The sequence below is a fragment of the Rhinolophus sinicus genome, linkage group LG04, assembly GCF_036562045.2.
Source record: "Rhinolophus sinicus isolate RSC01 linkage group LG04, ASM3656204v1, whole genome shotgun sequence".
In the NCBI taxonomy this organism is placed as follows: domain Eukaryota; kingdom Metazoa; phylum Chordata; class Mammalia; order Chiroptera; family Rhinolophidae; genus Rhinolophus; species Rhinolophus sinicus.
The window spans coordinates 59,832,642-59,845,695 of NC_133754.1; the positions used below are offsets into that span (position 1 = coordinate 59,832,642).

The following is a 13,054-nucleotide window of genomic DNA, read 5'->3' on the forward strand; positions in this document are numbered from 1 at the left end:
GTCAAAGGCTGCTTAAGAAGGTCGTTCATCATGGGAACTGTAACAGGCCTACATCTCACCACAACTGGCACAACCTTTGTTTGTGGTAGGGAAATCAGTGCTCACCAAACATTCCATGAGTTCTCTTGATGTTTTCCAGTCCCTTTGAAGTTAGATTTGGGACCATGTGACTAGATTGGGCCAATGGAACATGAGAATAAGTTACTTGTGTCACTGCCAGTTAGAGATAGTTAGTGGGCAGGTATGAATTTTCCACACTTTTTTCAGTTTTGTTGGCAACTGTGGAGTCATGTGCTGAGAATACAGAGCCACAGGACTGAAGAAACCTGGATAACTAGCCATCAAATGGAGGACAAACTCTGCTGCCCAGGAAAATTGCCATCCATCAGAGATGAGGTAAGTTATGCATCAGAATCCATCTAAATTGTGTCCAGCTAAAGCTAAGGCATTGGGGGAAGCATTAGTATGGATCATCCCAAGTACTGTAGGTGAGATAATCCTCCCTGGGAACTTGTCCTGGTTTCTCATTGTATTCTGAAGATGCAAGCATGCTCTGTATGTTTCCCTTTGGTGGTCCACATGTGAGTACACTGCACAACCTGAGCTCTACCTGTTTAAGTAGGCCTCTTCCTTTTCCCAGGAATTCAAAGAATGACCTTGCATAACACACTCAGGAACAGGTACAAACACCAACAAGAATTATCTTGGCAATCTGTGTCCAGTTCTAGGAATTTAGGTAGGCATGTGCACTCAGATAAAACATTGATCTCTATATAGGTATATTTAAGTTCGTAGCAATAAGGAGTATTTTACATCAAAAGGACAACCAGCAGTATCAGAGAAATATCCTATTGAATCTGAATTTCTAGTATTAGTGCTTCAGAATGAGTATTTTGGAAACTCTCCCCAAGTAGTAGTAATGCACACAGTTAGTTATGAAGTACTTGTATGCAATAAAAAGAGATGGAAGTCAAGGGTGAGTAACACCAACATTTAAAGACAAATAAGTGGATGGTAACAAAGCAAATTATCAGAGACAGATACACAACTGGCAATCAGAAGAGATGGAAATTTTCAGAAATGAAAGAAGAAGCAACTTTCAAATGAGGAATAATCAAATATCAACTAAGAAAGGGAGAAAAAACAAGAACTGAAAGGAATTTATAGAACTTTACACTGCATAGGTTAAGTGTTGATTTTGCCAGAGTAATTTCAGAAAACTGCCAGGGAGCAAAGACTATCTGCAGTTAAGCAATGAGGAAATGGTTTTACATTTTGATTTCTGAGAACTTACATCTATTATTAAATAACAATTTCATACCAGAGTATACCTGCATAACAGCACAGATTTTCACTGATACAGAATTTCTAAGCTCTATGTTTCCAAATTAGGAATAAGAATCCTCAAAATATTACACAACTACATGATTTCCAAATTTTCACTAGCCTTTTACACAATTTGTATGTAATTATGAGTAACAGAGAAGTTTTCTTACAAGATGCAAAACATTTTACTTTAGCAACATCCTCATTTTTGCAGAATCTATCTCCCTTTACAATTTTAAAGGCAAAAAGATTTTTCTGTAAGACATCTCTATCTTTGAAACTTTCTTTGCTCCTCACTTCTTTCTACAATTTCAGCATAAGCGTCAGTGAAAGTAGAAATGCTGCTTTATAAGAAGTCCCAAACTCACCCTGACCCAGAGCTGCTTAAATATTTCACTTATCTTAGGCTTTCATAAGTTTGGTAATCACAATGACTGTTAAATATCTGCCCCACATGATGGTCCTCAGATCTCCCAGCTCATCAGCATTTAAAAAGCCCTAAAGGCAGAGTAAAGTTATCCTTAGACAACAGACTCCATACCCTTGTCATTTTTTGGTGGTGTAACAATAGTGCCTCCTAGCAGCTTCTCCACTCTCCATAACAGAAAGCACATCTGAAATACACATTCTTTGCTTCCTACAGGTGTGGCTCCTAGGCTCTGCCAACCCATGCCAAACATCCTAGGGACCAGCAATTGGGTATTCTTGTCCAGGGTGAGTTGGAGATAGATTAGAGCCATGACAGAAATGCACCTCAAATAAGGTATTGAAAAGGTAAAAATAGAAGTTGAGATACCTACAAGGACAGTGGTGTGCTCATGAATATTACACAGCTATCTCTCTGGAAAAAAAATAAGATCCGGACTTACAGGTTTATCGGTTTCAGTGAAGGCTGATTTCAAGCGGCTACTTGATATTTTTAGAGGCAGAGTTGGGAAGAGACATGAGTAGCACACCAAAATATAGTAATTTCACCATACAAATCCAATAGCCATAACCTCAAGAACAATGCTAAGAGTAAAATACAGGTCTCACAATTAGGTTTGCAAACTTGTTGCAACAATGTTGCTAACATTTTTTGATATCAGAGAGATTATTCATTATGAATTTGTACCATTTGGACAAACAGTTAACCAAGTTTACTATTTGGAAGTGCTGAAAGCCTATGTGAAAAATTTAAGACGACCTGAACTTTTCGCCAACAATTCATGGCTCTTGAATCACGACAATGCACCAGCTCACACGGTACTGTCTGTGAGGGAGTTTTTAGCCAGTAAACCAATAACTGTATTGGAATACCCTCCCTTCTCACCTAATATGGACCCCAATGACTTATTTCTTTACCCGAAGATACTAGAAATATTGAAAGGAAGACATTTTGATGACATTCAAGACATCAAGGGTAAACGGATGACAGCTCTGACGGCCATTCCAGAAAGAGAGTTCCAAAATTGCTTTGAAGTGTGGACTAGATGTTGGCATTGGTTCATAGCTTCCCAAGGGGTGTCCCTTGAAGGTGACTATAGTGATATTCAGCAATGGGCATGTAGCACTTTTTCTAGGATCAGTTTGCGAGTTTAATTGTCAGACCTTATATAATAAAATTAATGATTGGTTTTGAGTATTAGTTTTTAATATATTTAAATTGATATAATGTTTTTAATAATGGCTGTTTAACAACTGACTCACAAAGCTTCTGAATTTTCAAAAATGTTATTGTGGTAAAAACACTTAACATGAGATCTACCCTCCTAACAAACTTTAAGTGCACACTACACTATTGTGAACTACAGGTGCAGAGTTGTACAGAAGATGTCTAGAGCTTATCCATCCTACTTAACTGAAACTTTATGCCCATTGATTAGCAACTCCCTATTTCTCCCCTGCTCTCAGCCCCTGGAAACCACCATTTTACTCTTTAATTGTATGAATTTGACTATTTCAGATACCTCATATAAGTGGAATGGTGGAATTTCTTCTTTTTTAAGGCTGCACAGTATTCCCTTGAATGCATATACCACATTTTATTTATGCACTCATCTGTTGATGTATATTTAAATTGTCTCCACATTTTGACTATTGTGACTAAACACAGGATGCCAATATCTCTTTGAGATCCTGAACTCAATATTTTTTAATATATACCCAGAATTTCGGGATTGTTGGATCATATGATAGTTCTATTTTTAATTTTTTTTGAGGAACTGCCATACTTTTTTCCATAACATCTGTACCATTTTGCATTCCCACCAATAATATACAATGGTTGTAATTTCTCCACATCCTAACCAACACTGCTTTCATTTCTGATAAGAGCAAAATTTATAATAGTTTAATGATCAGCTCTTACAAGCTGATATGAACTGCCTTCCAGCTCCTCACCACTCTAAGTCAGCTAGTGAATACGCAGATACAGGTTCAGTGGGGCCTGAACTGTATAAAACTTGATGAACTCTCTAAGGAAAAGAATATAAAATTAGGCCCATGACTTTGAAAAGAACCTATGCAAGCAAGTGGCCCTGAAGCTTTTGCCTCCTTAGCTTCGTGATAAGTGTACTCTTCGTAACAAGTATCTCAACACACTCCAGAGGGTGTGCTGTTTTCAAAACGGAGAAGCAGTGTAACAAGAGGAGGACTGCAAGCAGAGCCTATCTGAGTAAATGTCACTGGGACAAGTCACGGGCCACCTAGGATCTCTGCAGGGAAAGAGGAAGCTCAGAATGAAGGAGGGAGATTCAGGTCAACCTAAAGAGGAGAAAGGAAAAGGGATACTCTTTATCCTTGAGTCATGAGGCTGAACTGGTAGGCCCTCTTGGTTTCATGGGATGAGGATGTTAGGCTGCTTTCACCTGACTCAGAGCCTTTCCTTGATTCAAATTGGAATAGATAGGGTGAAAGTGGAGACTGAAAATACAGTGAAGACACCACACATAATTCAGTTGATTCAGGTGCAGATGATTTATTATTTCATAACCTAAACCTCCAGTAGTGACACCAGTGGTGAGGAAGAAATTATGTTTTTTTTTCCTTTTTGGTTTAGGGTCAGTTTCTGATAATTTATTTGGTACGATCCTCTCTCCAGGCCAAGGTTGTTAGAGACTGCCACTGTAAGAGAAAGCAAAACAAAAACAAAAACAAAAAACACAAACAAAATACCAGTGTTACTTTTTTGGTTTTCCCTGAGCTAACATATTTCTAACACAAGTCATTTAAAAGACATGTGTCATCGAAAGGAAAGGATCAAGGAAATGAAAACTAGTTCCAGAAAAAACAATTATTTGTTACCTCAACCGCAAATAGTTTTGTAATAGATGTGGCCTTCTAAAATATTCTGTTTATTTATCCATGTTTGGTTAACTATTTAAGTCAATGAAGCAAATTGCCTTGACATTTCCATTCTAAGTACATGAACTGATTTTAATTTAGAAAGAGGAAAAAATCATCATGATTCTAAGTACAATCACATTTTATAAAACACAAAAACACCAACATACATGCACACACACACACACACACACACACACACACTGTACATCTATATACTGAAATATTTTAACAAAGATCATACTAGGTGCTAAGGTTAATGATGATGATGATTTCATTCTTTTGCATACCTATATTCTTTAGATGAATGTTTATTACTTATTACTTCTGTAATAAGAAGCAGAATGGTTCAGACATTCACATACACAATTTATTGAATGAATTAAGAGAGGAGAGTCAAGGCAAGAGTTGGGCATTCCAAGGTCTCTGGATGGAAAAGGATCTTAATGTCATTGAAATCTAAAATTACCCTTCAGAATTATGAAAAATGAAACCAGTTAAGCATCAAATAAAATTAAAATGTTTGTTGTAAACTTAAGTACAAAACTGAAAATGACAAAATACTTCTGGAACCAAGATAAATAATGCTTAAAAAACAGGAATTTATTAACAAGGGGTTAATGAATCTAAAAATCCCCTTATAACAGAAAAAATCAGTGGAATGAAAGAGGGAAGAAGGTAAAAATATACGAAGCACTCCTCATACTAAAGGGAGTCTCAAAAATACCTCTAATTCTGTGTGGTTATATTGTATATTTTGTACTTCTATGCCATCTTCTTTATAGAAATAGCTCATTACTAAATGACATAGTTGAAAATAAAAAAAAAATTCAATAGGACAGTAAAATAAACGTAAAATTTAAGATATGCTATGTCTGAGAAAGTATACCACACACATGTCCAAATGACTAAAAACAAAACCTTACGAATTTACAACTTGATACAAATGGATTGATGGTGATCATTACAACTAGGTGATGTGGCAATAGCTATCAATAAACGACAAGAGTCTACATATTTATGCTTTGATCTACCTCTCTCTAGGGATTTATCCTGAGGCTATAATTGGACAATTGCTCCAAAGTGTGTAACCAAATAAGGATATTATTTAGAGGGTATTTGTAACAATGAAAAACTGGAAGTCGTCTAAATATTCATATGAACGGATTTTTCATTTTTTAGATTGAAAACTATATGTCACAAAAGAATGATATAGGCCTATATTTTAAGATATGAAAAGTTGTCCCTAATAGTCTCTAAGTTGAAAAAAAAGGATAGGTTTTACTTAGAAAACCATTTTAAAACTATGCATCTATATGATTAATGGAAATTATCTTTGGGTATTGTAATTATGAGAAATGTATCCTTAATTCATATATCTACTAAGGTATCTTAGATATTTTAATAAATATTGATATTACATTAAAAATTCAAAAGACACATTTTGAAAATAAAATGCTGTGTATTTTAATTCATTATTAGTTTAATACTAATACTAAAATTTACCTGGCTACCCCTATTTTCCTTTCGTATGAATTTCAGAATCTTTTTCTCAATTCTCTCTACCCATGTACTCAAAAAGTATTTTGATTGAGTTTATGTTAACTATACAGAAACTTACATATACATAAATTACTGATTGTGGAAAAGAAGAGCATAAGCTTTAAAATTAAAAGTTCAAAAGAGGGAGAAGTAGAGACAGTCATCTTCAAGTTAAATGGAAAAAAAAAGAAAAGTATTTTAGATAATCAGACTCAAAATTCATAGGAAATTTCCTTTGTCATAATTCTAGGAATACTCATTGAGTTAATTATAAAGTAAATATAAAATTTAAATATGACAGGTATAGTATTTTTTAAAATGAAAATATAAGTTACAAATTTAACTGAAACCTAATAGTTTAGAAGATCCTAAACTGCTGAATGGTAATAAAAAGTATACTGGACTAATGTATATTCCCACCTGCAATGTGTGAGAGTCCTAGTTGCTTGATATTCTCACCAACCATTGATGTCAGTTATTTCAATCTGAGCACAGGGGACCCTCATTCTTATTTCAGATCGTGTTTTTCTGATGAGTAATGATGTTGAGTAATTTCATGTTTTGAGCTTCTTTGATATCATCTTTTGAGAAGTATCTCTTCAAATATTTTGCCTACTAGGTTCTCCCACCTTTTGTTATTGATTCATAGATATTCTGTATACATTCTGAATATGAGTCCTTCATTGGAAATATGTTTATGAAAACTTTCCCCCACATTGGGGCATTTCTTTTTCCTTTTATATGGAAGTCTTTTGGGAAGCAAAACTTCTTACATTTTTAAAAATTTTATATTGTGGTAAAAAAACTTAAATGATGTCTACTTTCTTAACAAATTTTTAAGTGCACAACACTGTATTGTTAACAATAGGGGCGATGTTGTCCAGCAGATCTCTAGAACTTATTCATATCGCATAATTGAGACTTTATTCTCATTGATTAACAACACTCCCATCTTCCCCTAACCCCGGTCTGAGGCAACCACCATTCTACTCTCTGATTCCATGAGTTTCACCTTTTTAGATACCTCATATAAGTAAAATCATGCAGTTATTTGTCCTTCTGTAACTGGCATATTTCCCTTAGCGTAATGTCCTCGAGTTTCATCTATGTTATCACATATGCAGGATCCATCTTTCTTATGGCTGAACAACATTCCACTGCATGTATATACCACATTTTTTTATCCATTCATCTGTTGATGGACATTTACTTTCTATCTACATCTTGAATATTTTAAATAGTGCTATAATGAACATGGGAATGCTAATGTAGCTTTCAGATCTTGATTTCAACTTTTTTAATAAAAAAATATCCAGAAGTGGAATTACTAGACCATACAATAGTTCTATTTTTAATGTTTTTAAAGAATCTTCACCAGCTTTGCATAGTAGGTGCAGTATTTTGCATCCCACAAACAGCACAAAATGGGTCCAATTTCTTCACATCCTTGCCAACAGTTGTTGACTTTTGGTTTTTTTGATAACAGCAATTTGCATTTCCTTGGTTGTTAGTAACACTGACCATCTTTTCATATACTTGTTGGTCATTATTGTGACATTTTGGGAGAAGTATCTAGTCAAGTCTTTTAACCCATTTTTAAATCAGGTTATCAGTTTTGGGGGATTGACAGTAGGAGTTCCTTACATATTTTGACAATTAACCCTTTACTTGATACATAGTTCACAAACATTTTCTCCCATTCTTTAAGTTTCCTTTCAATCTATTGAATATTTCTCCTGCTGTGCAGAAGCTTTTTAGTTTGACATAGTACCACTTGTCTATTTTTTGCTTTTGTTACCTGTACTTTTGGTGGCAATCCAAAAACATCATTCCCAAGACCAATGTAATGAGGTTTTTCCTCTGTGTTTTCTTCCATGAGTTTTACAGTTTCAGGTCTTACATTTAAGTTTTTAATCCATTTTGCATTGAGTTTTGTGTATGGTTTTAGGTAAGGGTCCAATTTCAGAATTCTTTTGTATGTGGATATTCAGTTTTCCCAACACCGTGTGTTAAAGAGACTATCCTTCCCCATTGTGTATCCTTGGCTCCCTTCCCAAAGGTCAGTTGACCGTATATGTGTGGGTTGATTTCTGGGCTCTCCATTCTGCTCCATTGGTCTTTATCGTCTTTATACCAGCACCACACTCCACAGGTGCTTTGCATCTAAAATTTTGAATTTATTGATTCTAAGTTGTTGCTAGTAGCCTCCTTTCTTCTAATGCCCAAAAGATCAAAAATATGCCATGTTAGTATCTGATATTGACCATTTAAATCCTTTCTCTTTTTATTTTGAACTATTAGCTAATTTTTAAACAATTACATTAATCTTTACAAAGAATCAGCTTTTGTCTTCGATTAATTGTTGATTTTTCTTTTCATTTATTTCTGCTCTTTCCTTAATTATTTCTTTCCATCCACTGTCTTGAGGGCATTGAGTGCTTTTTATACCTTTTTGATACAGATTATAAGGGGAATAAAAAACACATTTGATCATTCTCTGTCCTGTGATAGGGATTTCATTGTGATTAAAGGGATTAAATTGCTGCCTAAAAAGCAGAGAAATGCCGAATTTTTGTAGAACCTAAACCAGTCTGCCTTGACAGTAGTGTTAGGATGGTACTGTGCATACTTAATAGTGCTTTTCTTAAAATTTGAATTCCTAGTTGGAATTCTCTCATTTCAGACATGTATCTTAACATCTGTTACACGAAGATCATAGTCAGTGTGCAACTTTGTACCATAAGGATGAAGAGAGAACTTGAAAAATCATCTTGGATGCTATTGAAATATTCTCTCTTTTTATAAAATTTTATCCATCATTTTCTAAGGGAAAATTTTATATACTACTAATACAGATGAAATATCTAATTTTATAAAATGTTATGTTTGATTATTTCATAGTCTGATCTCTAAATTTACCTACCCAGATGAAGATGTAGTAAAATAAATGAAAACTACCAGGCTTGACATCTCATTAAGAGTAAGTTTAGTCTGAGATAATAGTATAAGTATATATGGCATCCTTTACAACATCAGTCCCCTTTCAATGTAGCAGTAAAATGTCATCAAGATGTAAGTGCTCCTTCCCAATGCTCAAAAAAAAAGCCATAATATCCAAATTGGGAATGAAGAAGTTAAATTATCACTCTTTGCAGATGACATGATGCTATATATAGAAAACCCTAAAGACTCCACCAAAAAGCTATTAGAAACAATCAACGAATATAGTAAAGTTGCCGGCTACAAAATCAACGCACAAAAGTCCATTGCCTTCCTATATACTAACAATGAAATCTCAGAAAAAGAAATACAAAAAACAATTCCTTTTGCAATTGCAGCAAAAAGAATAAAATACCTAGGAATAAACTTAACCAAGGATGTGAAAGACCTATATGCTGAAAACTATAAGACATTTTTGAAAGAAATTGAAGAAGACACAAAGAAATGGAAAGACATTCCGTGCTCATGGATTGGAAGAATCAACATAGTTAAAATGGCCATATTACCCAAAGCAATATACAGATTCAATGCAATCCCCATCAAAATCCCAATGGCATATTTTAAAGAAATAGAACAAAAAATCATCAGATTTGTTTGGAACCACAAAAGACCCCAAATAGCCAAAGCAATCTTAAGAAAAAGAACAATAATGGAGGTATCACACTTCCTGACTTTGGCTTGTACTACAGGGCCACAATAATCAAAACAGCATGGTATTGGCAGAAAAACAGACACATAGACCAATGGAATAGAATTGAGAACCCAGAAATAAAACCACATAAATATGGACAGATAATTTTTGACAAAGAAGCTAAAACCATACAATGGAGCAAAGACAGCCTCTTCAATAAATGGTGCTGGGAGAATTGGATAGCCACGTGCAAAAGAATGAAACTGGACTGCTATTTGTCACCATGTACCAAAGTTAATTCAAAATGGATCAAAGACTTAAGCATAAGACCTGACACAATAAACTGCATAGAAGAAAACATAGGTACTAAACTTATGGACCTTGGGTTCAAAGAGCATTTTATGAACTTGACTCCAAAGGCAATGGAAGTAAAAGCTAAAATAAACGAATGGGACTATATGAAACTTAAAAGCTTCTGCACAGCAAAAGAAACCATTGACAAAATAAAGAGGCCACCAACTGAATGGGAGAAGATTTTTGCAAACAGTGCCTCCGATAAGGGGCTAGTATCCAGAATATACAAGGAACTCATGCAACTCAACAACAAAAAAACAAACAACCCAATTGAAAAATGGGCAGAGGACTTGAAGAGACATTTCTCCAAAGAGGACATACAAATGGCAAATACACATATGAAAAAATGCTCAACATCACTAATCATCAGAGAAATGCAAATAAAAACCACAATGAGATATCACCTCACCCCAGTCAGAATGGCTATCAACAACAAGACAAATAGTAACAAATGTTGGAGAGGCTGTGGAGAAAAAGGAACCCTCATACACTGTTGGTGGGAATGCAGACTGGTGCAGCCGCCGTGGAAGGCAGTGTGGAGGTTCCTCAAAAAATTACAAATAGAATTGCCATATGACCCAGCAATCCCTCTCCTGGGTATCTACCCAAAAAATCTGAAAACATTTAGAGATAAAGACACGTGTGCTCCAATGTTCATTGCAGCTTTGTTTACGGTGGCCAAGACATGGAAACAACCAAAATGTCCTTCGATAGATGAATGGATAAAGAAGTTGTGGTATATATACACAATGGAATACTATTCGGCGGTAAGAAAAGATGATATAGGAACATTTGTGACAACATGGATGGATCTTGAGAGAGTAATGCTGAGCGAAATAAGTCAGACAGAAAAAGCAGAGAACCACGTGATTTCACTGATATGTGGTATATAAACCAAAAACAACAAAAGAACAAGACAAACAAATGAGAAACAGAAACTCATAGACACAGACAATAGTTTAGTGGTTGCCAGAGGGTAAGGGGGGTGGGGGGGTGGGGGGTGGGAGATGAGGGTAAGGGGGATCGAATATATGGTGATGGAAGGAGAACTGATTCTGGGTGGTGAACACACAAGGAATTTATAGATGATGTAATACAGAATTGTACACCTGAACTCTATGTAACTTTACTAACAATTTAACAATTGTCACCCCAATAAACTTTAATTAAAAGAAAAAGAAAAAAAAGCCGTAATTTATGTACTTATAAATGTTAGTGAGGGTGCACAAAAGTCATTTCTTTAGTGTAGGTTAGAAAAGAGAGGGTGAGATAATCATGAAACCAATTTGTTAAGTATTATAAAATAACGTACAATTAGAACTATGAAGAATATTATGAACAAATATTTTGGTCTCAATTTAACAATTCTTCAGTGTTCCTAAACAATAATCAAAACATACAATGCAAAATGATTAATCACATTGTTCTACACGTACCTTGTACTGGGGGATAACTTGCTGTTACTGCTGCTTTCTTCTGACACAGATCTATAAAATTGATAAAGATTATTTTAAAGTGGGGAAATTTTAAAATCTTAAACAATTCACTGACTATTTGAATCAGGAATGTTTTTCAAAGAATACTGTAATAACTATGTATAGTGCCAGGTGGGTACTAGACTGATCAGGGGGGATCACTACATAATTTATATAAATGTCTAATCACTATGCTGTACGCCTGAAATTAATATAAAATAATATTGAATGTCAACTAGAATTGAAAAAAGTACATTTTGATATACAAAAAAGAAACAGAGTGATTCATTAAGTGAAATAAAATATCTCCTTCCCACAAAATAAAATAATACAAACGTAACAGATACTGTTTCAATATAGAACAAATGCCATCAGCCACCTTGCTTTGTTGATTAACTCCTCCACTCCTTATTTTACATTTATTCAAACATTTGTGTTAAAAGCCCATATCTGTACAGATAGGTCCCATGATTCTATGATATCCCTAACTCCTCAAGTCAAATTAAGCCAAAACCATTAACAAGCTGTCAACATTTTGTGTTAAATTTTCAATATATTTCTACATATTTCTTTCTTCCTCTTATAATACATACTCATGTATTCTCTTCTTGTCAATTCTTGGAAGATAAAATGAGAGATAAATACCTCTGTGGAAAATACAGCAAGTTATGAATAAGGGTCTCAATAATGATGTTTATTTGTGTAACTGATTGCAGATAATATGGTGATTTCACTTATTAATTTGGTGTACCCTAAAGTTTATGACACATTGGAAAGCTATTATCTCCCATTTTATAGAGTTATAGAGAATAATTTTAAGAACATAAAGATTAAATCACTTGCTCAAGAGATCATACATTTTACATGCAAGATTGAGGAAGTAAAACCAAGTTTTCTGAGGCTACAAGTAATTCTGTCCCCATTTCATGATGTCTCCTAGTCTGATATTATGAACTATACGTGTAATTTCTAGGTAAGAAATAACTTTACAAATTAATAGTACCAATATTTAGTTTCCTAAATAACATGGAGGCAGGTTCATAGACATTATCTCTAGGTGAGAGACTTGCTCTTAATAGAGTTGCTTACCACTGGTCTGAGACTTTGTATGTAAAAAATTTACTTTTTGAAAGTGCCCTAGAAATATAATGTTACCTATTCTCATGAAGCTTGTGGACATTATAACTATTTAGACAGGGTCAGTGAATTAAGATGATGAATAAACCACAATACCCAAGGCACTCATATGTCCTTGTGAAGTGATACTAATGGTAAAGTGAATGGTTTTAGTAATGAGTAAAATTAGAAAAAAATCTATCGGACACCAAACCAGTTTGAAATGTATCCCTGGTCCTCTCCTCATATTGCTTTACCTATAATCTTAGATTACTCCTGATGAAAC

General features: G+C 34.5%; 1 protein-coding gene across 1 annotated transcript in view; it reads right to left on the minus strand.

Moving 5' to 3' along the window:
* Positions 1-4,319: 4,319 nt before the first annotated feature.
* Positions 4,320-13,054, minus strand: part of LOC109452814 (disintegrin and metalloproteinase domain-containing protein 5) — a 50,793-nt gene continuing 42,058 nt past the window's right edge. The window contains exons 10-11 of the mRNA XM_074331500.1: positions 11,614-11,664; positions 4,320-4,431 (exon numbers count right to left, since the gene is read on the minus strand). Of these exons, the coding sequence (XP_074187601.1) occupies positions 4,419-4,431; positions 11,614-11,664 (64 nt within the window). The 3' untranslated portion in view covers positions 4,320-4,418. The remainder of the gene's footprint in view (positions 4,432-11,613; positions 11,665-13,054) is intronic.